Source organism: Ranitomeya imitator, chromosome 6 (genome assembly GCF_032444005.1).
Source record: "Ranitomeya imitator isolate aRanImi1 chromosome 6, aRanImi1.pri, whole genome shotgun sequence".
NCBI lineage: Eukaryota > Metazoa > Chordata > Amphibia > Anura > Dendrobatidae > Ranitomeya > Ranitomeya imitator.
The window spans coordinates 561,630,414-561,656,001 of record NC_091287.1 but is presented as its reverse complement, the minus strand read 5'-3'; the positions used below and the strand labels follow the sequence as shown (position 1 = coordinate 561,656,001).

Below are 25,588 nucleotides of genomic sequence, written 5' to 3'. Positions count from 1 at the left end.
TTTGGAGTCCAGAAGATTTCTTTCTTGGGGTATATTTTTTCCCCTTCTACTATTGAGATGGATCCCGTCAAGGTTCAGGCTATTTGTGACTGGACGCAGCCTACATCTCTTAAGAGTCTACAGAAGTTCTTGGGCTTTGCTAATTTCTATCGTCGTTTTATAACTAATTTTTCTAGGGTTGTTAAGCCTTTGACGGATTTGACTAAGAAGGGTGCTGATGTTGCTAATTGGTCTCCTGCGGCTGTGGAGGCCTTTCAGGAACTTAAGCGCCGGTTTTCTTCTGCTCCTGTGTTGCGTCAGCCAGATGTTTCGCTCCCTTTTCAGGTTGAGGTTGATGCTTCCGAGATTGGAGCGGGGGCGGTTTTGTCACAGAGAAGCTCCGATGGCTCAGTGATGAAGCCATGCGCGTTTTTTTCTAGAAAGTTTTCGCCGGCTGAGCGGAATTATGATGTTGGTAATCGGGAACTTTTGGCCATGAAGTGGGCATTTGAGGAGTGGCGTCATTGGCTAGAGGGTGCTAGACATCGTGTGGTGGTCTTGACTGATCACAAAAATTTGATTTACCTTGAGTCTGCCAGGCGTCTGAATCCTAGACAGGCTCTTTGGTCACTGTTTTTCTCTCGTTTCAATTTTGTGGTTTCGTACCTGCCAGGTTCAAAGAATGTGAAGGCGGATGCTCTTTCTAGGAGTTTTGTGCCTGACTCCCTTGGAAATTCTGAGCCCTCTGGTATCCTTAGGGATGGGGTGATTTTGTCTGCTGTCTCCCCAGACTTGCGACGTGCTTTGCAGGAGTTTCAGGCGGGTAAACCTGATCGTTGTCCGCCTGAGAGACTGTTTGTTCCGGATAATTGGACCAGTAGAGTCATCTCCGAGGTCCATTCTTCTGCGTTGGCAGGTCATCCTGGAATATTTGGTACTAGAGACTTGGTGGCCAGGTCTTTTTGGTGGCCTTCCTTGTCGAGGGATGTGCGTTCTTTTGTGCAGTCTTGTGAGGTTTGTGCTCGGGCTAAGCCTTGCTGTTCTCGGGCCAGTGGATTGTTGTCACCTTTGCCTATCCCGAAGAGGCCTTGGACGCACATTTCCATGGACTTTATTTCGGATCTCCCTGTCTCTCAAAAAATGTCCGTCATCTGGGTTGTGTGTGATCGCTTTTCTAAAATGGTTCATCTGGTACACTTGCCTAAGTTGCCTTCCTCCTCTGAGTTGGTCCCTCTGTTTTTTCAGAATGTGGTTCGTTTGCATGGGATTCCTGAGAACATCGTTTCTGACAGGGGATCCCAGTTTGTGTCTAGATTTTGGCGGACGTTCTGTGCTAAGATGGGCATTGATTTGTCCTTTTCGTCTGCATTCCATCCTCAGACGAATGGCCAGACTGAACGAACTAATCAGACCTTGGAAACTTATTTAAGGTGTTTTGTTTCTGCTGATCAGGATGACTGGGTTACGTTTTTGCCGTTGGCCGAGTTTGCCCTTAATAATCGGGCTAGTTCTGCTACCTTGGTTTCTCCTTTCTTTTGTAATTCGGGGTTTCATCCTCGTTTTTCCTCTGGTCAGGTGGAACCTTCTGATTGTCCTGGAGTGGACATGGTGGTGGATAGGTTGCATCGGATTTGGAGTCATGTGGTGGACAATTTGAAGTTGTCCCAGGAGAAGGCTCAGCAGTTTGCTAATCGCCGTCGCCGCGTGGGTCCTCGACTTCTTGTTGGTGACTTGGTGTGGTTGTCTTCTCGTTTTGTTCCTATGAAGGTCTCTTCTCCTAAGTTCAAGCCTCGGTTCATCGGTCCCTATAGGATCTTGGAAATTCTTAACCCTGTGTCGTTTCGTTTGGATCTCCCGGCATCGTTTGCTATTCATAATGTGTTTCATCGGTCGTTGTTGCGGAAGTATGAGGTACCTGTTGTTCCTTCGCTTGAGCCTCCTGCTCCAGTGCTGGTGGAGGGAGAATTGGAGTATGTTGTGGAGAAGATCTTGGATTCTCGTGTTTCCAGACGGAAACTCCAGTATTTGGTCAAGTGGAAGGGTTATGGTCAGGAGGATAATTCTTGGGTGGTTGCCTCAGATGTTCATGCTGATGATTTGGTTCGCGCTTTTCATAGGGCTCATCCTGGTCGCCCTGGTGGTTCTCGTGAGGGTTCGGTGACCCCTCCTCAAGGGGGGGGTACTGTTGTGAGTTCTGTTTTTGGGCTCCCTCTGGTGGTTACTGATGGTACTGGGTGACTTGTTTTTCCTGGGTTTCTGGGTTCCACCTGTTCCATCAGCATATGGGAGTTTCCTATTTAACCTGGCTTTGCTGGCATTTCCTCGCCGGTTATCAATGTATCCATTGTGTCTTGTTACCTCTGCTCCCTGCTCCTAGAACCTTCTGGTCAAGCTAAGTTTGGATTTTCCTGTTTTGGTGTTTTGCTTTATTTGGTTTTTAGTCCAGCCTGCAGATATGTGATTCTTGCTGCTGGTTGCTCTAGTGGGCTGAAATTGCTCCTCATGTACCATGAGTTGGCACATGAGTTCAAGTAATTTCAGGATGGTTTTTTGAAGGGTTTTTCGCTGACCGCGCAGTTCACTTTTGTATCCTCTGCTATCTAGCTTTAGCGGGCCTCATTTTGCTGAAACTGTTTTCATACTGCGTATGTGCTTTCCTCTCATTTCACCGTCATTATATGTGGGGGGCTGCTATTTCTGTGGGGGATTTATCTGGAGGCAAGAGAGGTCTGTGTTTCTTCTAATAGGGGAAGTTAGATCTTCGGCTGGAGCGAGACGTCTAGGATCATCGTAGGCACGTTCCCCGGCTACTTTTATTTGTGTGTTAGGTTCAGGGTCGCGGTCAGCTCAGGTTCCATCGCCCTAGAGCTTGTTTGTATCTGTGCTTGTCCTTTAGTGATCCCCTGCCATTGGGATCATGACAGCTGTCTAGCATGAACTGTGCGCTTGAGATCTCCCCAGAGTGGCTCAATGATATTGAGGTCAGGAGACTGAGAAGGCCACTTCAGAACCTTCACTTTGTTCTGCTGTAGCCAATGGCAGGTCAACTGGGCCTTGTGTTTTGGATCTTTGTCATGATGATTGCAAATTTGCCTCCAGTATTTGCTGATTATGTGCTGCATTCATCTTTCCTTCAACTTTTGATCAAGTTTCCTGTGCCTTTGTAGCTTACACATCCCCAAAACATAGTTCTATTTTGGTCTCATCACTCCACATTACCTAGTTCCAGAAGTTTTGAGGCTTGTCTCTTTTTTTTTTTTTTTTTGCGTATTGTAAGCGAGATACATTGTGGCATTTGCGCAGTAATGGCTTCCTTCTGGCGACTCGACCATGCAGCCCATTTTTCTTCAAGTGCCTCCTTATTGTGCATCTTGAAACGGCGACAGTGTGAACGCTGCTGACTGTCATTATCAATTCCTTGGATATCTTGATGTATCCCTTTCCTGTTTTATACAGTTCAGCTACCTTTTCACGTAGATCTGTTGACCATTCTTTTGCTTTCCCCATGACTCAAAATCCAGAAATGTCAGTGGCTGGATGAAAGATGCAAGAGTCTGTCTGGATCCCAGAAACTCGCTCATCTTTCATGCACACTGTCACAAATCCCACCAGGCTGCCACCAATATGTCACGGATCACACCGGGATCCCACCAATCTGTCATGGTTCATAGGGAAGCTACCTTTATCATCCCCACCACTCACACCAATTTGTCATGAACTTGGGTTGTTTGATTGCCCCTGGTTCCTTCTGAAGGGGATTTATCTATATCCCACTTCCCAGTTCCGGTTTTAAACTTGCAGCTCTCTGGCGCCCCCCTTACCCTCAGGTCAGTCAAGGTACGGCAATTAGGGTAATTTGTCATCAGAAAGGCTGCTTGCTATGTACTGGCTATTGGACACACTGCAGCGAGGGCAATAGAACTACTCCCACTCAGGCGGGAAAAATAATTAACGCCGCCGTCACTAAAAAGCCTCCCAAACGCACAGAACAAAGTATGCTGCCACCAGCTCTGATTAACGGGTCTGGAGCCAACCCAAATCAGTAGCGTAATTCACTTCAGAGGAAGCGACAGTTCGTTTAGAGCATGGAGAGACAAGCTAGTAAATTATATATTTTACTAAAAAAAAAAAGGTAGGCAGTGTTTTCAAAGTCTAAATAGAAAGTATAAAGGATTCAAATCATATGTACAATACAAATTTACAAATAAAATGGGATTAAAATTGAAAGGAACACTTACAGGTCGTTATGTCATTGTATCATCTTGACTGGCCGTGTGTTGGGGAGAAGGGTGAGCATATATCCAGATGCATGGCACCCCTCTGTATAGCAGCTGGACCCCAGACAAAAGACACTGCAAGAATGCTGTCTCACTAAGTTATTCCTAGCCCAAAACCCAGTCACTCCCCCTGTGGTGACATCACTTAGAGGCTGAAACCTCCCCTTTACTTAGACTTAGGAAAACTATTTTTATACCTAGCTCGCTGTAGGAATCTCATGTCCGGAATACACCCGGATCACGAGGTGCTCCACGTCGGGGTGATTCTTTTTAGTGTAAACACGGAGCAATTACCTGAACCGCTTATGATGAAATCCATGCTTTGCACTCGTTGCGTTTAGCTTCTAGCGCTTTCAGTGAGTGATAGCTCTATCGATGGACATCCGGAATATATAATTCTTATATCCCTAGCTCGGATCGGTGCCCATATATATCACGTTAATAGAAGAAAAGATCTCATGCAGTTTGGAAGGGGCTATACCAGTTTGGGCTGGTATTTGTTGGGAGGAGGAAATGAGTAGTTTTAGGGAGATTTATCTGCTGCAGATAAAAGCCATAAACTTCTCACACATTGGTATCAAGTTGCAGAGAGTGTCTGCCATAGGGCTTTGTCTTCGTATGAGCGAATACAGAGGGAGAGAAAGGAGGGGTCGAATCTGCAGCGTGTGTCTGGAAAGCCATGTACCTTCTGAAACTAAATTCACAATATGACATTTTTTACATTATCGTGACACACACTGATTGCAAGCAAACAGGTTGGAGGTGAGGATGTTACCTTCAGTAGCCATTCACACTCATTTGTGTCAACTTCTGTGCATGTTATCAGGCCAAAATCACCAGGGGATGTGAACTTTTGATCAGGGTCATTTGGATGTTTTGGGTTGTCATTATGATTTAATAAGAGAAAACACAGAAGTTTGACAATAAATGGCTTCACCCAACCACTAACCATGAGGGGAGAAAAAGTTTGTGTTGTCATTCATATTCTCTGAAAAAAGTCAAGAAAGCAAAAATTCTGCCGGGGTATGTAAACTTTTGAGCACAACTGAGTCTGTAACACAGTGATAACTCGGAGTACAGATAATGTAGTAGATGTCACCTGCAGTCCCATGTAACACCACAGATAACACAGTGATAACTCTCTGAGTTCAGATAGTAACATAGTTATTAAGGTTGAAGGAAGACTTTAAAGAAATAGGAAGAGGCTGACAGCACTCACTTAACTGGGGCGCCCGTTCCACGTCCAGGGAACCTTCCTGGATACTCCAAGACCATCCAATATAAATGAACAGCGCTCCACCCAGGTGTAGAAATCTTCAAACAACGCTTTATTAAGCCATGGTATAGCAGCATGCTTGAAAAAGACCAAGTTTTGGTCGAAACGTTGCTGCTATACCATGGCTTAATGAAGCGTTGTTTGAAGGAAGACTTTAAGTCCATCTAGTTCAACCCATAGCCTAACCTAACATGCCCTAACGTGTTGATCCAGAGGAAGGCAAAAAAAAAACCATGTGGCAAATAGTAAGATCCACATTGGGGAAAAAAAATTCCTTCCCGACTCCACATATGGCAATCAGACTAGTTCTCTGGATCAACGCCCTATCAAGGAATCTAGTGTATATACCCTGTAACATTATACTTTTCCAGAAATGTATCCAGTCCCCTCTTAAATTTAATTAATGAATCACTCATTACAACATCATACGGCAGAGAGTTCCATAGTCTCACTGCTCTTACAGTAAAGAACCCGCGTCTGTTATTATGCCTAAACCTTCTTTCCTCCAGACGTAGAGGATGCCCCCTTGTCCCTGTCTCAGGTCTATGATTAAAGGGAACCTGTCACCCCCCTCAGGCGTTTGTAACTAAAAGAGCCATCTTGTGCAGCACTAATGCTGCATTCTGACGAGGTGGCTCTTTAGTTACAAACTCCTGCACACGCTGAAATAAACACTTATAAAATTTGCCCCCACATACCCTGAATCCGTCCGGGAGGCGGGACTTTCCTTTCTAATGAGACGCAGCACTGCCGTCACTCCTGGCTTGTGCACGCCGGGCGCCGCCTCCTCTTCCTACATTATCGTTCCTGGCGCCTGCTCTGTAAGTTTTTTTTTTTTTTTTTTCCTTCCGGGCATGCGCAGTTGCGCTGCCCTTCGTACTTACAGCGCAGGCGCCAGGAACTGGCCACTGAATGAGTTTGTCATCCACCCATACTCCCAGGTCTTTTTCATTGACGGTTTTGCCCAGAGATTTAGAATTAAGCACATAATTATACATCTTATTACTTCTACCCAAGTGCATGACCTTACATTTATCCCCATTAAAGCTCATTTGCCATTTATCAGCCCAAACTTCTAGTTTACATAAATCATCCTGTAATATAAAATTGTCCTCCTCTGTATTGATTACCCTGCAGAGTTTAGTGTCATCTGCAAATATTGAAATTCTGCTCTGAATGCCCCCTACAAGGTCATTAATAAATATGTTAAAAAGAAGAGGGCCCAATACTGACCCCTGTGGTACCCCACTGCTAACCGCGACCCAGTCCGAGTGTGTTCCATTAATAACCACCCTTTGTTTCCTATCCCTGAGCCAGCTCTTAACCCACTTGCACATATTTTCCCCTATCCCCATTATTCTCATTTTATGTATCAACCTTTTGTGTGGCACTGTATCAAAAGCTTTTGAAAAGTCCATATACACTACGTCCACTGGGTTTCCTTGGTCCAGTCCGGAACTTACCTCTTCATAGAAACTGATCAAATTAGTCTGACATGAACGGTCCCTAGTAAACCCGTGCTGATACTGGCTCATGAGGTTATTCCTCTTCAGATACTCCAGTATAGCATCCCTTAGAATGCCCTCCAGGATTTTACCCACAGTAGAGGTTAAGCTTACTGGCCGATAATTTCCGAGTTCAGTTTTTGTTCCCTTTTTGAATATTGGCACCACATTTGCTATACGCCAGTCCTGTGGTACAGACCCTGTTATTATGGAGTCTTTAAAGATTAAAAATAATGATTTATCGACGACTGTACTTAATTCCTGCAGTACTCGAGGGTGTATCCCATCCGGGCCCGGAGATTTGTCAATTTTAGTGATTTTTAGACGCCGCCGCACTTCCTGCTGGGTTAAGCAGGTGACATTTAATTGGGAATTTTTATCACTAGTCATTTTGTCTGCCATGGGATTTTCTTGTGTAAATACTGATGAAAAAAGTCATTTAGCATATTGGCTTTTTCCTCATCCACCATTTCCCCCAGACTATTTTTAAGGGGCCAACACTATCATTTTTTAGTTTCTTACTATTTATGTAGTTAAAGAATATTTTGGGATTATTTTTACTCTCTCTGGCAATGAGTCTCTCTGTCTCAATCTTTGCTGCCTTGATTTGCTTTTTACAGAATTTATTTAATTTTCTGTATTTATTTAATGCCTCCTCACTATTTACTTCTTTTAATTCTCTAAATGCTTTCTTTTTGTCACTTATTGCGCCCCTTACAGCTCTATTTAGCCATATTGGTTTCCTCCTATTTCTAGTATGTTTATTCCCATACGGTATATACTGTGCACAGGTCCTATCCAGGATGCTAATAAACGTCTCCCATTTTCTTTGTGTATTTTTGTGTCTCAGGATATCGTCCCAGTCAATTGCACCAAGATCCTCTCTCATCCGTTGGAAATTTGCCCTCCTGAAGTTTAGTGTCCGTGTAACCCCTCTACTACACATCTTTTTAAAGGATACATGAAAACTTTCTATTTTGTGATCGCTATTCCCCAAGTGACCCCCAACCCTTATATTTGCTATGCGGTCTGGCGTGTTGGTTAATATTAGGTCTAGCAGTGCCCCCCTCCTTGTTGGGTCCTGAACCAGTTGTGAAAGGTAATTGTCTCTCATAGTTGTCAAAAACCGATTACCTTTGCTGGAACTGCAGGTTTCTGTTCCCCAATCTACTTCAGGGTAGTTGAAGTCCCCCATAATAATGACTTCTCCTTGAGTCGCAGCTTCATCTATTTGCTTTACGAGGATATTCTCCATTGCTTCCATTATTTTTGGAGATTTATAACAAACCCCTATCAGTAATTTATTATTTTTTTCCCGCTCCCCTTATCTCCACCCACAGGGACTCTACATTTTCATTAGATTCACCTATATTATCACGACGGATCCGTTACGCAGGATAATGTAGTAGATGTCACCCGCAGTCCTATGTAACACCACAGATAACACAGTGATAGCTCTCTGAGTATAGATAATGTAGATGTCACATGCAGTCCTATGTAACGGGAGAGATAGCACAGTACAGATAATGTAGCAGACATCACCGACAGTCCCATGTAAGAGCACAGCTGCCTGTGGCCGTGGCCCTCTCGCATGTTGTCTGTTATTCCATATCTGCACATTAAACATTCAGCAGTCTCGCTGAGCACAATGCTGTCGTCCTCGTCTGTCGCCGGCCATTGTGCGCACAGATAACACCTCGGGGTCTCGTCTCGGGGCCTTTGTGTGTGTGAATGGCTCCCGGCCGTGTGTTATCGCCGCACTGCTCCGATCATTGTGTCCTGTCCCAGACAATAGGACGACCCTCGCCCCCTCGCTCTTATCTGCAGCCGCCATGAACTGTGCAGATGATGGAAGTGTCGCAGAGCATCGCACAGGGTATGATGGAGGAGCGAAGTGACGGAGATCACAGGATGGAGCCCTCACTGGTCTGTAAGGCTGGGTTCATACTGCGTTCTGGCAGTCAGGTAACGCTGCCATTAATCTCTATTTCGATGGCATGTCGGCACTTGCGTTAATGCCGCCCGTTTAACGCATATGTTGAATGGGCTTCTGTTAACGCAGTGTGAACCGAGCCTAAGGGGAACAGAAGTCACAACCTCTGGATTCTACAGTCCGGGACTGCAGAGATCCCAGCACCTCCACCCTCAGCGGTGATTCATGGTCGTCTGAGGAAGGTTCTGCGCTGATCCGCTGCCAGCAGCTCCTCCGTAATCACTGCTCTGAGCCGCCTGTATGGCTGCAGCGTCTCCAGACTTGTCTCCATCGGGGACCTCATCGGTCGGTGATTACACAGGAGCTGCCGCCTCGCTCCGGACTGGAGACATCCACAGGTTTGGTGTCCATGCTCCATCACAAATGCAGAACAGGAAAACACTCTAGAAGTGCAACAATCCCCCGAAGTGTCTGTGGGGGAAACGCTCGTAGTGGGCCACTGACATGATGAGGAAACCTTCCGGATCCTGTCACACCTGATAAAAGAGATCAATGATCCACTGGGAGCAGAGGACACAATGGATCTGCGCTGGGGGGAGGACACAATGGATCTGTGCTGGGGGAGCGGAGGACACAATGGATCTGTGCTGGGGGAGCGGAGGACACAATGGATCTGTGCTGGGGGGAGCGGAGGACACATTGGATTGGTGCTGGGGGAGGGGAGGACACAATGGATCGGTGCTGGGGGGAGCGGAGGACACAATGGATCGGTGCTGGGGGAGCGGAGGACACAATGGATCTCTGCTGGGGGAGCGGAGGACACAATGGATCGGTGCTGTGGGAGCGGAGTACACATTGGATCGGCGCTGGGGGAGGGGAGGACACAATGGATCTGTGCTGGGGAAGCGGAGGACACAATGGATCTCTGCTGGGGGAGCGGAGGACACGATGGATCTCTGCTGGGGGAGCGGAGGACACAATGGATCGGTGCTGGGGGGAGCGGAGGACACTGGATCGGTGCTGGGGGAGCGGAGGACACAATGGATCTCTGCTGGGGGAGCGGAGGACACAATGGATCTGTGCTGGGGGAGCGGAGGACACAATGGATCGGTGCTGTGGGAGCGGAGTACACATTGGATCGGCGCTGGGGGAGGGGAGGACACAATGGATCTGTGCTGGGGAAGCGGAGGACACAATGGATCTGTGCTGGGGGAGCGGAGGACACAATGGATCTGTGCTGGGGAAGTGGAAGACACAATGGATCTGTGCTGGGGAAGCGGAGGACACAATGGATCGGTGCTGGGGGAGGGGAGGACACAATGGATCTGTGCTGGGGAAGCGGAGGACACAATGGATCTGTGCTGGGGGAGCGGAGGACACAATGGATCTGTGCTGTGGGAGCGGAGGACACATTGGATCTGTGCTGTGGGAGCGGAGGACACATTGGATCGGCGCTGGGGGAGGGGAGGACACAATGGATCTGTGCTGGGGGAGCGGAGGACACAATGGATCGGTGCTGTGGGAGCGGAGGACACATTGGATCGGCGCTGGGGGAGGGGAGGACACAATGGATCTGTGCTGGGGAAGCGGAGGACACAATGGATCTGTGCTGGGGGAGCGGAGGACACAATGGATCTGTGCTGTGGGAGCGGAGGACACAATGGATCTGTGCTGTGGGAGCGGAGGACACATTGGATCGGCGCTGGGGGAGGGGAGGACACAATGGATCTGTGCTGGGGGAGCGGAGGACACAATGGATCGGTGCTGTGGGAGCGGAGGACACATTGGATCGGCGCTGGGGGAGGGGAGGACACAATGGATCTGTGCTGGGGAAGCGGAGGACACAATGGATCTCTGCTGGGGGAGCGGAGGACACGATGGATCTGTGCTGGGGGAGCGGAGGACACGATGGATCGGTGCTGGGGGGAGCGGAGGACACAATGGATCGGTGCTGGGGGAGCGGAGGACACAATGGATCTCTGCTGGGGGAGCGGAGGACACAATGGATCTGTGCTGGGGGAGCGGAGGACACAATGGATCGGTGCTGTGGGAGCGGAGTACACATTGGATCGGCGCTGGGGGAGGGGAGGACACAATGGATCTGTGCTGGGGAAGCGGAGGACACAATGGATCTGTGCTGGGGGAGCGGAGGACACAATGGATCTGTGCTGGGGAAGTGGAAGACACAATGGATCTGTGCTGGGGAAGCGGAGGACACAATGGATCTCTGCTGGGGGAGGGGAGGACACAATGGATCTGTGCTGGGGAAGCGGAGGACACAATGGATCTGTGCTGGGGGAGCGGAGGACACAATGGATCTGTGCTGTGGGAGCGGAGGACACATTGGATCTGTGCTGTGGGAGCGGAGGACACATTGGATCGGCGCTGGGGGAGGGGAGGACACAATGGATCTGTGCTGGGGGAGCGGAGGACACAATGGATCGGTGCTGTGGGAGCGGAGGACACATTGGATCGGCGCTGGGGGAGGGGAGGACACAATGGATCTGTGCTGGGGGAGCGGAGGACACAATGGATCTGTGCTGGGGGAGGGGAGGACACAATGGATCTGTGCTGGGGAAGCGGAGGACACAATGGATCTGTGCTGGGGAAGCGGAGGACACAATGGATCTGTGCTGGGGGAGGGGAGGACACAATGGATCTGTGCTGGGGGAGCGGAGGACACAATGGATCTGTGCTGGGGGAGCGGAGGACACAATGGATCTGTGCTGGGGGAGCGGAGGACACAATGGATCTGTGCTGGGGGAGGGGAGGACACAATGGATCTGTGCTGGGGAAGCGGAGGACACAATGGATCTGTGCTGGGGAAGCGGAGGACACAATGGATCTGTGCTGGGGGAGGGGAGGACACAATGGATCTGTGCTGGGGGAGCGGAGGACACAATGGATCTGTGCTGGGGGAGCGGAGGACACAATGGATCTGTGCTGGGGGAGCGGAGGACACAATGGATCTGTGCTGGGGGAGGGGAGGACACAATGGATCTGTGCTGGGGGAGCGGAGGACACAATGGATCGGTGCTGTGGGAGCGGAGGACACATTGGATCGGCGCTGGGGGAGGGGAGGACACAATGGATCTGTGCTGGGGTAGCGGAAGACACAATGGATCTGTGCTGGGGGAGGGGAGGACACAATGGATCTGTGCTGGGGAAGCGGAGGACACAATGGATCTGTGCTGGGGAAGCGGAGGACACAATGGATCTGTGCTGGGGGAGGGGAGGACACAATGGATCTGTGCTGGGGGAGCGGAGGACACAATGGATCTGTGCTGGGGGAGCGGAGGACACAATGGATCTGTGCTGGGGGAGCGGAGGACACAATGGATCTGTGCTGGGGGAGGGGAGGACACAATGGATCTGTGCTGGGGGAGCGGAGGACACAATGGATCGGTGCTGTGGGAGCGGAGGACACATTGGATCGGCGCTGGGGGAGGGGAGGACACAATGGATCTGTGCTGGGGGAGGGGAGGACACAATGGATCTGTGCTGGGGAAGCGGAGGACACAATGGATCTGTGCTGGGGAAGCGGAGGACACAATGGATCTGTGCTGGGGGAGGGGAGGACACAATGGATCTGTGCTGGGGGAGCGGAGGACACAATGGATCGGTGCTGTGGGAGCGGAGGACACATTGGATCGGCGCTGGGGGAGGGGAGGACACAATGGATCTGTGCTGGGGTAGCGGAAGACACAATGGATCTGTGCTGGGGGAGGGGAGGACACAATGGATCTGTGCTGGGGAAGCGGAGGACACAATGGATCTGTGCTGGGGAAGCGGAGGACACAATGGATCTGTGCTGGGGGAGGGGAGGACACAATGGATCTGTGCTGGGGGAGCGGAGGACACAATGGATCTGTGCTGGGGGAGCGGAGGACACAATGGATCTGTGCTGGGGGAGCGGAGGACACAATGGATCTGTGCTGGGGGAGGGGAGGACACAATGGATCTGTGCTGGGGGAGCGGAGGACACAATGGATCGGTGCTGTGGGAGCGGAGGACACATTGGATCGGCGCTGGGGGAGGGGAGGACACAATGGATCTGTGCTGGGGGAGGGGAGGACACAATGGATCTGTGCTGGGGAAGCGGAGGACACAATGGATCTGTGCTGGGGAAGCGGAGGACACAATGGATCTGTGCTGGGGGAGGGGAGGACACAATGGATCTGTGCTGGAGGAGCGGAGGACACAATGGATCTGTGCTGGGGGAGGGGAGGACACATTGGATCGGCGCTGGGGGAGGGGAGGACACAATGGATCTGTGCTGGGGGAGCGGAGGACACAATGGATCGGTGCTGTGGGAGCGGAGGACACATTGGATCGGCGCTGGGGGAGGGGAGGACACAATGGATCTGTGCTGGGGGAGCGGAGGACACAATGGATCTGTGCTGGGGGAGCGGAGGACACAATGGATCTGTGCTGGGGGAGGGGAGGACACAATGGATCTGTGCTGGGGAAGCGGAGGACACAATGGATCTGTGCTGGGGAAGCGGAGGACACAATGGATCGGCGCTGGGGGAGGGGAGGACACAATGGATCTGTGCTGGGGGAGCGGAGGACACTGGATCTGTGCTGGGGGAGGGGAGGACACAATGGATCTGTGCTGGGGGAGGGGAGGACACAATGGATCTGTGCTGGGGAAGCGGAGGACACAATGGATCTGTGCTGGGGGAGGGGAGGACACAATGGATCTGTGCTGGGGGAGGGGAGGACACAATGGATCTGTGCTGGGGGAGCGGAGGACACAATGGATCTGTGCTGGGGGAGGGGAGGACACAATGGATCTGTGCTGGGGGAGGGGAGGACACAATGGATCTGTGCTGGGGGAGCGGAGGACACAATGGATCGGTGCTGTGGGAGCGGAGGACACATTGGATCGGCGCTGGGGGAGGGGAGGACACAATGGATCTGTGCTGGGGGAGCGGAGGACACAATGGATCTGTGCTGGGGAAGCGGAGGACACAATGGATCTGTGCTGGGGGAGGGGAGGACACAATGGATCTGTGCTGGGGGAGCGGAGGACACAATGGATCTGTGCTGGGGAAGCGGAGGACACAATGGATCTGTGCTGGGGGAGGGGAGGACACAATGGATCTGTGCTGGGGGAGGGGAGGACACAATGGATCTGTGCTGGGGGAGGGGAGGACACAATGGATCTGTGCTGGGGGAGGGGAGGACACAATGGATCTGTGCTGGGGGAGGGGAGGACACAATGGATCTGTGCTGGGGGAGGGGAGGACACAATGGATCTGTGCTGGGGGAGCGGAGGACACAATGGATCGGCGCTGGGGGAGGGGAGGACACAATGGATCTGTGCTGGGGAAGCGGAGGACACAATGGATCTGTGCTGGGGAAGCGGAGGACACAATGGATCTGTGCTGGGGGAGCGGAGGACACATTGGATCGGCGCTGGGGGAGGGGAGGACACAATGGATCGGCGCTGGGGGAGGGGAGGACACAATGGATCTGTGCTGGGGAAGCGGAGGACACAATGGATCTGTGCTGGGGAAGCGGAGGACACAATGGATCTGTGCTGGGGCAGAGGAGGACCCAGTTAGCAACAAGTCACTTTCATTGATTGCTGATGGATCTACCCGCAGCGATCACCGTCCCTTTAAAAACATTGCGGTTTTCCTCTGGGTCACGTGCAGGATATTTCCAGGCCGATCGCCGGCTCCGCTCTTCCTGTTTTGGAAAAACTTTTATTTTCTTTATTTTATGATATCTCAGCGCTGGAAATGTGAGAATACGATCCCCTCCCCCAACTATAGATCATTCTGCATATGTGTGCATCTCACCCTGCACTACAACCCCCAACATTCACCTCAGCTTCTGCTGTGAACAGTGATGCTACTGTCACCACTTTCTTTTCTTATTCTTGGTGATCTCCTCTCTCGCTCTCTTGCTCTCTCTCGCTTTTTTGCTCTCCTTTTTTTGCTCTTTCTTTCTCGCTCTTTCTTTCGCTTTCTTTCTCTCTCTCTCAATCTCTCTTGAGCTTTTTTGCGTGATTTGTTATATTTATTAATGATGTTGGCGCCATCCGGTCACGTTTCTCATTGGTGGGCACAGATTGGGGCGTGGCCTCCGGTGGCGCTATTCCTTCCGATCACTGACTGTTCTATTGTGTCTGTCCAGGGCCACCACCAATCACAAGGTGAAGGAGACGGTGGCGCTGGAGCTCAGTTATGTCAACTCCAACCTGCAGCTGCTAAAAGAAGAGCTGGAGGAGCTGAACAGCTCAGTGGAGATCTACCAGAACGATAGGTATCGGGACTATTACCACCAGACATACATACCAGAGTAGTTCAGAGCTGACTGTATGACTTTAGGGGGGTCCTACATTTTTGGGGTCTCTGCCCTGCAAACAGCACCCTAGACCTCAGCTTTTGGACCTGCTCTGAGTTCTGGACACTTTTCCTTTTGTAGTTTTTCAATCCTGATCTGATTTGTGTTTCAGTGAAGCGATCAGCGTTCCCATGATCCCGCTCGGCTTAAAGGAGACAAAAGATCTGGACCTGATGGATGCTCTGAAGGTGAGAAGCCCCCGACCTCTCCCACGGGGCTGCAGGCGCTCAGGTGTCACTGCTGGTCCGGTATCAGCACTACATCTCCCAGAATGCAGCGCGGCAGTGTAGCCTAGTGAGCCCTGTATCAGGACAAGTACGGGGGCCCAAGAAGCCCCTCCGATGACTAGTCTCATGTCCGCTCTCCACCAGGACTTCATCGCAGATCACTATGGGGAGGACGCCGATCCCTATGAGAAGGAGATCAATGAATTCATGGATCTGCGGCAGGTGAGGAGCAGAGAGAACGGACGTGTGTGAATACAGACGACATCCAGAGCCACTGTGTGATTCACTTATGGTGGAGACTTATCACCTCCAGAGCTGCACTCGATGTTACATCGTCTCCAGTCACCTCCAGAGCTGCAGTCACTATTCTGCTGTTACATCAAGTCTTATCCTCCAATCACCTCCAGAGCTGCACTCACTATTCTACTGTTACATCGGGTCTTATCCTCTAGAGCTGCACTCACTATTCTGCTTTTACATCGGGTCTTATCCTCTAGAGCTGCACTCACTATTCTGCTGTTACATCGGGTCTTATCCTCCAGAGCTGGACTTATAATTCTGCTGTCCCCCTGTTCCGTAGGCGATGAGGACCCCGAGTCGCAGCGCATCCGGCCTGGAGCTGCTGATGGAGTACTACAAGCAGCTGTTCTTCCTGGAGCAGCGCTTCTTTCCCCCGCACCGCTCGCTGGGCGTCTTCTTCCACTGGTCAGTATGACGTGAGCGATCAGAGCGATCCGGGTCAGCGCTGATCCTGGTCAGTCAGTGTGGGGTGGGCTATGGCAGGAGCGGCCCGTGCACCACTCACAGCGAGAGCTGCAGGGTCTCCGTATGTAACCGCTGGCGTTTATCTGCAGGTACGACTCTCTGACGGGCGTCCCTTCCTGCCAGCGGGCTCTGGCTTTTGAGAAGGGAAGCGTGCTGTTCAATATGGGAGCCCTGTACACCCAGATCGGGGCGAGGCAGGACCGTCAGTCGCTGCAGGGAGTAAACACGGCCATCGATGCTTTCCAGAAGGCGGCGGGTGCGTGGCTTGTGTGTGGGATCGGGGGGTGCGTGGCTTGTGTGCTGGATCGGGGGGCGCGTGGCTTGTGTGTTGGATGGGGGGGTGCGTGGCTTGTGTGGATCGGGGGGGTGCGTGACTTGTGTGTTGGATCGGGGGGGTGCGTGGCTTGTGTGTTGGATCGGGGGGTGTGGCTTGTGCATTGGATCGGGGGGTGCGTGGCTTGTGTATTGGATCGGGGGGGGTGCGTGGCTTATGTGTGGGAGCGGGGGGGTGCATGGCTTGTGTGTGGGATCGGGGGTGCGTGGCTTGTGTGTGGGATCGGGGGTGCGTGGCTTGTGTGGATTGGGGGGTGCGTGGCTTGTGTATTGGATCGGGGGGGTGCGTGGCTTGTGTGTGGGAGCGGGGGGTGCATGGCTTGTGTGTGGGATCGGGGGTGCGTGGCTTGTGTGTGGGATCGGGGGTGCGTGGCTTGTGTGTGGGATCGGGGGTGCGTGGCTTGTGTGTTGGATCGGGGGGGTGCGTGGCTTGTGTGTTGGATCGGGGGGTGTGGCTTGTCTTTTGGATCGGGGGTGCGTGGCTTGTGCGTTGGATCGGGGGGTGCGTGGCTTGTGTATTGGATCGGGGGGGTGCGTGGCTTGTGTGTGGGAGCGGGGGGTGCGTGGCTTGTGTGTTGGATCGGGGGGTGCGTGGCTTGTGTGTTGGATCGGGGGGTGCGTGGCTTGTGTGTTGGATCGGGGGTGCGTGGCTTGTGTGTTGGATCGGGGGGTGCGTGGCTTGTGTGTTGGATCGGGGGGTGCGTGGCTTGTGTGTTGGATCGGGGGTGCAGGGCTTGTGTGTTGGATCGGGGGGGTGCAGGGCTTGTGTGCTGGATCAGGGGTGCGTGGCTTGTGTGTTGGGTGGGATCGGGGGGTGCGTGGCTTGTGTGTGGGATCGGGGGGTGCGTGGCTTGTGTGTTGGATCGTGGGTGCGTGGCTTTTGTGTTGGATCGGGGGGTGCGTGGCTTGTGCGTTGGATCGGGGGGTGCGTGGCTTGTGCGTTGGATCGGGGGGGTGCGTGGCTTGTGTGTTGGATCGGGGGTGCGTGGCTTGTGCGTTGGATCGGGGGGTGCGTGGCTTGTGTGTTGGATCGGGGGTGCGTGGCTTGTGTGTTGGATCGGGGGGTGCGTGGCTTGTGTTGGATCGGGGGGTGCGTGGCTTGTGCGTTGGATCGGGGGTGCGTGGCTTGTGCGTTGGATCGGGGGGGTGCGTGGCTTGTGTGTTGGATCGGGGGGATGCAGGGCTTGTGTGTTGGATCGGGGGGCGCAGTGTCTCCCCCTGGGGCACAGGGGGTTCTTAATGTCTGACTGTTCTCGCCCCTCAGGATGCTTCAACTTCTTAAAAGAAAACTTCTCCAACGCCCCGAGCCTGGACATGAGCGCGGCGTCCCTGAACATGCTGGTGCGGCTCATGGTGGCCCAGGTGCAGGAGTGCGTCTTCGAGAAGTTTGTCCTGGAGAACACACAGGACAACTTCATCTCCCAACTCCAGATGGCGCAAGAGGCGGCCAGGGTGAGTGCCCCCTACTGGAGGCGGCCGGGGTGAGTGCCCCCTACTGGAGGCGGCCGGGGTGAGTGCCCCCTACTGGAGGCGGCCGGGGTGAGTGCCCCCTACTGGAGGCGGCCGGGGTGAGTGCCCCCTACTGGAGGCGGCCGGGGTGAGTGCCCCCTACTGGAGGCGGCCGGGGTGAGTGCCCCCTACTGGAGGCGGCCGGGGTGAGTGCCCCCTACTGGAGGCGGCCGGGGTGAGTGCCCCCTACTGGAGGCGGCCGGGGTGAGTGCCCCCTACTGGAGGCGGCCGGGGTGAGTGCCCCCTACTGGAGGCGGCCGGGGTGAGTGCCCCCTACTGGAGGCGGCCGGGGTGAGTGCTCCCCTACTGGAGGCGGCCGGGGTGAGTGCCCCCTACTGGAGGCGGCTGGGGTGAGTGCTCCCCTACTGGAGGCGGCCGGGGTGAGTGCCCCCTACTGGAGGCGGCCGGGGTGAGTGCTCCCCTACTGGAGGCGGCCGGGGTGAGTGCCCCCTACTGGAGGCGGCTGGGGTGAGTGCTCCCCTACTGGAGGCGGCCGGGGTGAGTGCCCCCTACTGGAGGCGGCCGGGGTGAGTGGCCCCATACTGGAGGCGGCCGGGGTGAGTGCCCCCCTACTGGAGGCGGCCGGGGTGAGTGCCCCCCTACTGGAGGCGGCCGGGGTGAGTGCCCCCCCTACTGGAGGCGGCCGGGGTGAGTGCCCCCTACTGGAGGCGGCTGGGGTGAGTGCTCCCCTACTGGAGGCGGCCGGGGTGAGTGCCCCCCTACTGGAGGCGGCCGGGGTGAGTGCCCCCCTACTGGAGGCGGCCCGGGCGAGTGCCCCCTACTGGAGGGGGCCATGCTGAGGGACCCCCCATCCCTACTCAGGGTCTCCTATGCTGCTGACCACCTCTGGTCATGGTTTCTTCTGTATCATCTCTCTCCTGTCCAGGTTGAGGATGTGTACACCCTGGTATACAGAACCATGATGCATCCACCTGTTAAAGACTATGTCCCTTTCTCATGGACGACCATGGTTCGTGTAAAAGCCGAACATTTCAAAGCACTGTCCCATTACCACGCTGCCAGCGCCCTGTGCGACTTCTCCAGTGAGTATCCATAGATCCAGACCCATCATAGAACTAATCACCCAGCAGTAGGGCTGAACAGAGAGCTCCCCCTAGTGGTGACTGCAGACAGAATCTTATCATCTATCTCTGTATACAGGGAGCTCCCCCTAGTGGTGACTGCAGACAGAATCTTATCATCTATCTCTGTATACAGGGAGCTCCCCCTAGTGGTGACTGCAGACAGAATCTTATAATCTATCTCTGTATACAGAGAGCTCCCCCTAGTGGTGACTGCAGACAGGATCTTATCATGTATCTCTGTATACAGGGCTGCAGACAGGATCTTATCATGTATCTCTGTATACAGGGAGCTCCCCCTAGTGGTGGCTGCAGACAGGATCTTATCACGTATCTCTGTATACAGGGAGCTCCCCCTAGTGGTGACTGCAGACAGGATCTTATCATGTATCTCTGTATACAGGGCTGCAGACAGGATCTTATCATGTATCTCTGTATACTGTGAGCTCCCCCTAGTGGTGGCTGCAGACAGGATCTTATCATGTATCTCTGTATACAGGGAGCTCCCCCTAGTGGTGGCTGCAGACAGGATCTTATCAAGTATCTCTGTATACAGGGAGCTCCCCCTAGTGGTGGCTGCATACAGGATCTTATCATGTATCTCTGTATACAGGGAGCTCCCCCTAGTGGTGACTGCAGACAGGATCTTATCATGTATCTCTGTATACAGGGAGCTCCCCCTAGTGGTGACTGCAGACAGGATCTTATCATGTATCTCTGTATACAGGGAGCTCCCCCTAGTGGTGGCTGCAGACAGGATCTTATCATGTATCTCTATATACAGGGAGCTCCCCCTAGTGGTGGCTGCAGACAGGATCTTATCATGTATCTCTGTATACAGGGAGCTCCCCCTAGTGGTGGCTGCAGACAGGATCTTATCATGTATCTCTGTATACAGGGAGCTCCCCCTAGTGGTGGCTGCAGACAGGATCTTATCATGTATCTCTGTATACAGGGAGCTCCCCCTAGTGGTGACTGCAGACAGGATCTTATCATGTATCTCTATATACAGGGAGCTCCCCCTAGTGGTGGCTGCAGACAGGATCTTATCATGTATCTCTATATACAGGGAGCTCCCCCTAGTGGTGGCTGCAGACAGGATCTTATCATGTATCTCTGTATACAGGGAGCTCCCCCTAGTGGTGACTGCAGACAGGATCTTATCATGTATCTCTATATACAGGGAGCTCCCCCTAGTGGTGGCTGCAGACAGGATCTCATCATGTATCTCTGTATACAGGGAGCTCCCCCTAGTGGTGGCTGCAGACAGGATCTTATCATGTATCTCTGTATACAGGGAGCTCCCCCTAGTGGTGGCTGCAGACAGGGTCTTATCATGTATCTCTGTATACAGGGAGCTCCCTCTAGTGGTGGCTGCAGACAGGATCTTATCATGTATCTCTGTATACAGGGAGCTCCCCCTAGTGGTGGCTGCAGACAGGATCTTATCATGTATCTCTGTATACAGGGAGCTCCCCCTAGTGGTGGCTGCAGACAGGATATTATCATGTATCTCTATATACAGGGAGCTCCCCCTAGTGGTGGCTGCAGACAGGATGTTATCATGTATCTCTGTATACAGGGAGCTCCCCCTAGTGGTGGCTGCAGACAGGATCTTATCATGTATCTCTGTATACAGGGAGCTCCCCCTAGTGGTGGCTGCAGACAGGATGTTATCATGTATCTCTATATACAGGGAGCTCCCCCTAGTGGTGGCTGCAGACAGGATCTTATCATGTATCTCTGTATACAGGGAGCTCCCCCTAGTGGTGACTGCAGACAGGATCTTATCATGTATCTCTGTATACAGGGAGCTCCCCCTAGTGGTGGCTGCAGACAGGATGTTATCATGTATCTCTGTATACAGGGAGCTCCCCCTAGTGGTGGCTGCAGACAGGATCTCATCATGTATCTCTGTATACAGGGAGCTCCCCCTAGTGGTGACTGCAGACAGGATCTTATCATGTATCTCTGTATACAGGGAGCTCCCCCTAGTGGTGACTGCAGACAGGATCTTATCATGTATCTCTGTATACAGGGAGCTCCCCCTAGTGATGGCTGCAGACAGGATCTCATCATGTATCTCTGTATACAGGGAGCTCCCCCTAGTGGTGACTGCAGACAGGATCTTATCATGTATCTCTGTATACAGGGAGTTCCCCCTAGTGGTGGCTGCAGACAGGATCTTATCATGTATCTCTGTATACAGGGAGCTCCCCCTAGTGGTGGCTGCAGACAGGATCTTATCATGTATCTCTGTATACAGGGAGCTCCCCCTAGTGGTGGCTGCAGACAGGATCTTATCATGTATCTCTGTGTACAGGGAGCTCCCCCTAGTGGTGGCTGCAGACAGGATCTTATCATGTATCTTTATATACAGGGAGCTCCCCCTAGTGGTGGCTGCAGACAGGATCTCATGTATTCTTCTCTATGCAGAGGATTTGGAGCTGTGCATCACAAAACCTTTGCCTCAGTTTTCTATAGTCATTTGGGTGAAGGCCACCATGGGAATAGTAATTCTTCTCGCCATCATCTGCTTGTAATCGAGAAATAATTGTGTCCTGCATTGATGGGGTTAACCCAGAGACCACTGACCGTTGTATTACTGATTGGAGGCAACAATAACCCTCATTATTTACTGATCTGGGCTCTGAGTATCTTGAACTGCAGGTAAATCCCAGATTATCAGCCGCAATCTGTTTATGCGAATTCCTTGCACCTGTTATATAATAGAGGCCTCATCTGGGCCCTCAGGGGCTCCGATACTGTAGTGCGGGGGATGGAGTGCGTTACATGCTGTTGTGTTTTGTTTCAGCTGCTCCGGGTCTCGAGCTGATAGAACACGAGAAGATTTTCTTGCAGTTCCATGTCTCGCCAGTAGAAGGTGCCACCATCAGCCTTCTGCTCCAGGACCAGGAGGAGAGGCGTAAGCTAGGTAATATATGATGCCGCTGCCCCGCGCCGCGATGTGCCCTCGCCCTATGCTGCCCCCCCCTCGACCTGTGCTGTGCTCTCCCCAGCGCTATGCTGTGCCCTCACCCTGTGCTGTGCCCTCCCCTCGCCTTGTGCTGCGCCCTGTGTTGTGCCCTCCCCCCGCCCTGCGCTGTGCCCTCCCTGTGCTATGCCCTCCCCGCGCCCTTTGCTGTGCCCTCCCTGCGCTGTGCCTTCCCCCCGCCCTGCGCTGATGTTCCCTCTCCCTGCACTGTGCTGTGCCCTCCCTGCGCTGTTCCCTCCCCCACCCTTCACTGTGCCCTCTCTGTGCTGTGCCCTCCCCCGCCCTGCGCTGTTCCCTCTCCCTGCGCTGTGCCCTCCCTGTGCTGTGCTCTCCCCTCGCTCTGCGCTGTTCCCTCTCCCTGTGCTGTGCTCTCCCCCCGCCCTGCGCTGTTCCCTCTCCCCGCCCTGTGCTGTGCCCTCCTCGCGCCCTGTGCTGTGCTCTCCCTGCACTGTGCCCTCTCCCCGCCCTGCGCTGTTCCCTCTCCCGTGCCCTCCCTGCGCTGTTCCCTCTCCCGTGCCCTCCCTGCGCTGTTCCCTCTCCCGTGCACTCCCTGCGCTGTTCCCTCTCCCGTGCCCTCCCTGCGCTGTTCCCTCTCCCGTGCCCTCCCTGCGCTGTTCCCTCTCCCGTGCCCTCCCTGCGCTGTGGCCTCTCCTGTGCCCTCCCTGCGCTGTGGCCTCTCCCGTGCCCTCCCTGCGCTGTGGCCTCTCCCGTGCCCTCCCTGCGCTGTGCCCTCTGCCGTGCCCTCCCTGCGCTGTGCCCTCTGCCATGCCTTCCCTGCTCTGTGCCCTCTCCCCGCCCTGTGCCCTCTGCTGTGCCCTCCCTGCACTGTGCCCTCTCTGTGCTATGCCCTCCCTGCGCTGTGCCCTCCCCCGCCCTGCGCTGTTCCCTCTCCCTGCCCTGCGCAGTGACCTCCCCCCTGCCCTGCAATGTGCCCTCCCTGCGCTGTGCCCTCCCCCGCCCTTCGCTGTTCCCTCTCTCTGCCCTGCACTGTGCCTTCCCTGCACTATTCCCTCCCCCACCCTTCACTGTGCCACTATGCTCTCTCTTTGCTGTGCCCTCCCCGTGCCCTGTGCTGTGCCCTCCCTACGCTGTGCTCTCCCCCCACCCTGTGCTGTTCCCTCTCCCTGCGCTGTGCTCTCCCCCCGCCCTGCGCTGTTCCCTCTCCCTGCGCTGTGCCCTCCTCGCGCCCTGTGCTGTGATCTCCCTGCACTGTTCCCTCTCCCCGCCCTGCGCTGTTCCCTCTCCCCGCCCTGCGCTGTTCCCTCTCCCCACCCTGCACTGTACCCTCCCTGCGCTGTGCCCTCCCTGCGCTGTGCCCTCCCTGTGCTGTGCCCTCCCCCCGCCCTGCGCTGTTCCCTCTCCCTGTGCTGTGCTCTCCTTGTGCTGTTCCCTCTCCCCGACCTGCGCTGTTCCCTCTCACCGACCTGCGCTGTTCCCTCTCCCTGCCCTGTGCTGTGCCCTCCCTGTGCTGTGCCCTCCCTCGCCCTTCGCTGTTCCCTCTCCCCAGCCTGTGCTGTGCCCTCCCTGCGCTGTTCCCTCTCCCCGCCCTTCGCTGTTCCCTCTCCCCAGCCTGTGCTGTGCCCTCCCTGCGCTGTTCCCTCTCCCCGCCCTTCGCTGTTCCCTCTCCCCAGCCTGTGCTGTGCCCTCCCTGCACTGTTCCCTCTCCCCGCCCTGTGCTGTGCCCTCCCTGTGCTTTGCCCTCTCTGCGCCCTGAGCTGTGCCCTCCCTGCGCTGCTCCCTCTCCCTGCCCTGTGCTGTGCCGTCCCCGCACCTTGTGCTGTGCCCTCCCTGCGCTGTTCCCTCCCCCGCCCTGCACTGTGCCCTCCCCCGCCCTGCACTGTGCCCTTTCCCCACCCTGTTCTGTGTATACATATATACCCGTCTGTGTCCTGCCAGGTAAAACGCACCTAAAGAAAGCTGTGATAAAACACGAGGAGGCAATGAGAATCCATGGCCTGTGCAAGATCCTGCGGAAGATGGACATCCTCCAGGAGGTGCTGACGCTGGCCCACAAGAGGTCCCTCAACAAATACTCTGACATCGACCATGAGGAAGATTTCTTTGAGACGGGCGAGGCCCCCGACATTCAGAGTAAGATTGCCCACCTGCAGCAGAGGAGGCCTGACGTCCGGCTGTGCCGAGCCGGGGGCCACCATCAGGCAGCCTGCCCCTCATCTATGGTGACACATAAGTGTATGACCCCGATCTGACAGGCGCAGATATTCTTCCACTTCCAGCAGCTGATCCTGGTCTGATGCTCATCACAGCTGAGGGTTTGTTACAGTATCGCATATTGCAGCAATCCTGAGAATCAGCAGCAGCTGCACGGTGTCCGTTACAGTGTGTCGGTCCAGGCTGTTTATGGAGGGTTGTGGTGGCTGGATACAATTGTAACAAACCCGCAGCTGAGACAAGTATCCGTCCTTGCAGGAAGAACAGAATGTTTCCATTCGCTGACAGCAAACAGAGTTCTTGAAAGTCTTGAGGAATTGAAATGCAAAGTTTATTATGACATTACACAACTTTCCGTTCCTCAGCTTCCCCACCTCAGCCAAACCCCCCACCCCCCCCCCCCCCCGTGTTTGAGGCCGGACGTTGGTCAGGATCCACGGTCGGCCGATGAGACGCCGTTACTGGAGCATCCGTGTAACATCGGGTAGAAGAACAGCGCGTCTTACAGCCGCCATGGCCAGCGTCGTACCGTTCTGTGCGCTGAGTGTCGTACTCTTCTGTGCGCGGAGCGTCATACCGTTCTGTGCGCCGAGTGTCATACCCTTCTGTGTGCAGAGCGTCGTACCGTTCTGTGCTCGGAGCGTCATACCGTTCTGTGTGCGGAGAGTCGTGCCGTTCTGTGTGCGGAGCGTCATACCGTTCTGTGCGCCGAGTGTCATACCCTTCTGTGTGCAGAGCGTCGTACCGTTCTGTGCTCGGAGCGTCATACCGTTCTGTGTGCGGAGAGTCGTGCCGTTCTGTGTGCGGAGAGTCGTGCCGTTCTGTGTGCGGAGAGTCGTGCCGTTCTGTGTGCGGAGAGTCGTGCCGTTCTGTGTGCGGAGAGTCGTGCCGTTCTGTGCGCGGAGCGTCGTGCCCTTCTGTGCGCGGAGCGTCGTACCCTTCTGTGCGCGGAGCGTCGTACCCTTCTGTGTGTGCGGAGAGTCGTACCCTTCTGTGCGCGGAGCGTCGTACCCTTCTGTGCGCGGTGCGTCGTACCCTTCTGTGCGCGGAGCGTCGTACCCTTCTGTGCGCGGTGCGTCGTACCCTTCTGTGCGCGGAGCGTCGTACCCTTCTGTGCGCGGAGCGTCGTACTGTTCTGAGCGTCGTACTGTTCTGTGTGTGGAGAGTCGTGCTGTTCT

The 25,588-nt window shown here is 54.1% G+C and overlaps 1 protein-coding gene across 2 annotated transcripts in view; it reads left to right on the top strand.

The window, feature by feature from the left end:
• The window catches only part of RHPN1 (rhophilin Rho GTPase binding protein 1), a 75,453-nt gene that overhangs the window by 22,484 nt on the left and 27,381 nt on the right, over positions 1 to 25,588 (top strand). For both annotated transcript variants that reach the window (XM_069732022.1, XM_069732023.1), the window contains exons 4-12: positions 15,118 to 15,246; positions 15,440 to 15,515; positions 15,699 to 15,776; positions 16,135 to 16,259; positions 16,409 to 16,575; positions 17,917 to 18,104; positions 19,048 to 19,204; positions 22,059 to 22,178; positions 24,135 to 24,329. In XM_069732022.1, coding sequence (XP_069588123.1) covers positions 15,118 to 15,246; positions 15,440 to 15,515; positions 15,699 to 15,776; positions 16,135 to 16,259; positions 16,409 to 16,575; positions 17,917 to 18,104; positions 19,048 to 19,204; positions 22,059 to 22,178; positions 24,135 to 24,329 — 1,235 coding nt within the window. The remainder of the gene's footprint in view (positions 1 to 15,117; positions 15,247 to 15,439; positions 15,516 to 15,698; positions 15,777 to 16,134; positions 16,260 to 16,408; positions 16,576 to 17,916; positions 18,105 to 19,047; positions 19,205 to 22,058; positions 22,179 to 24,134; positions 24,330 to 25,588) is intronic.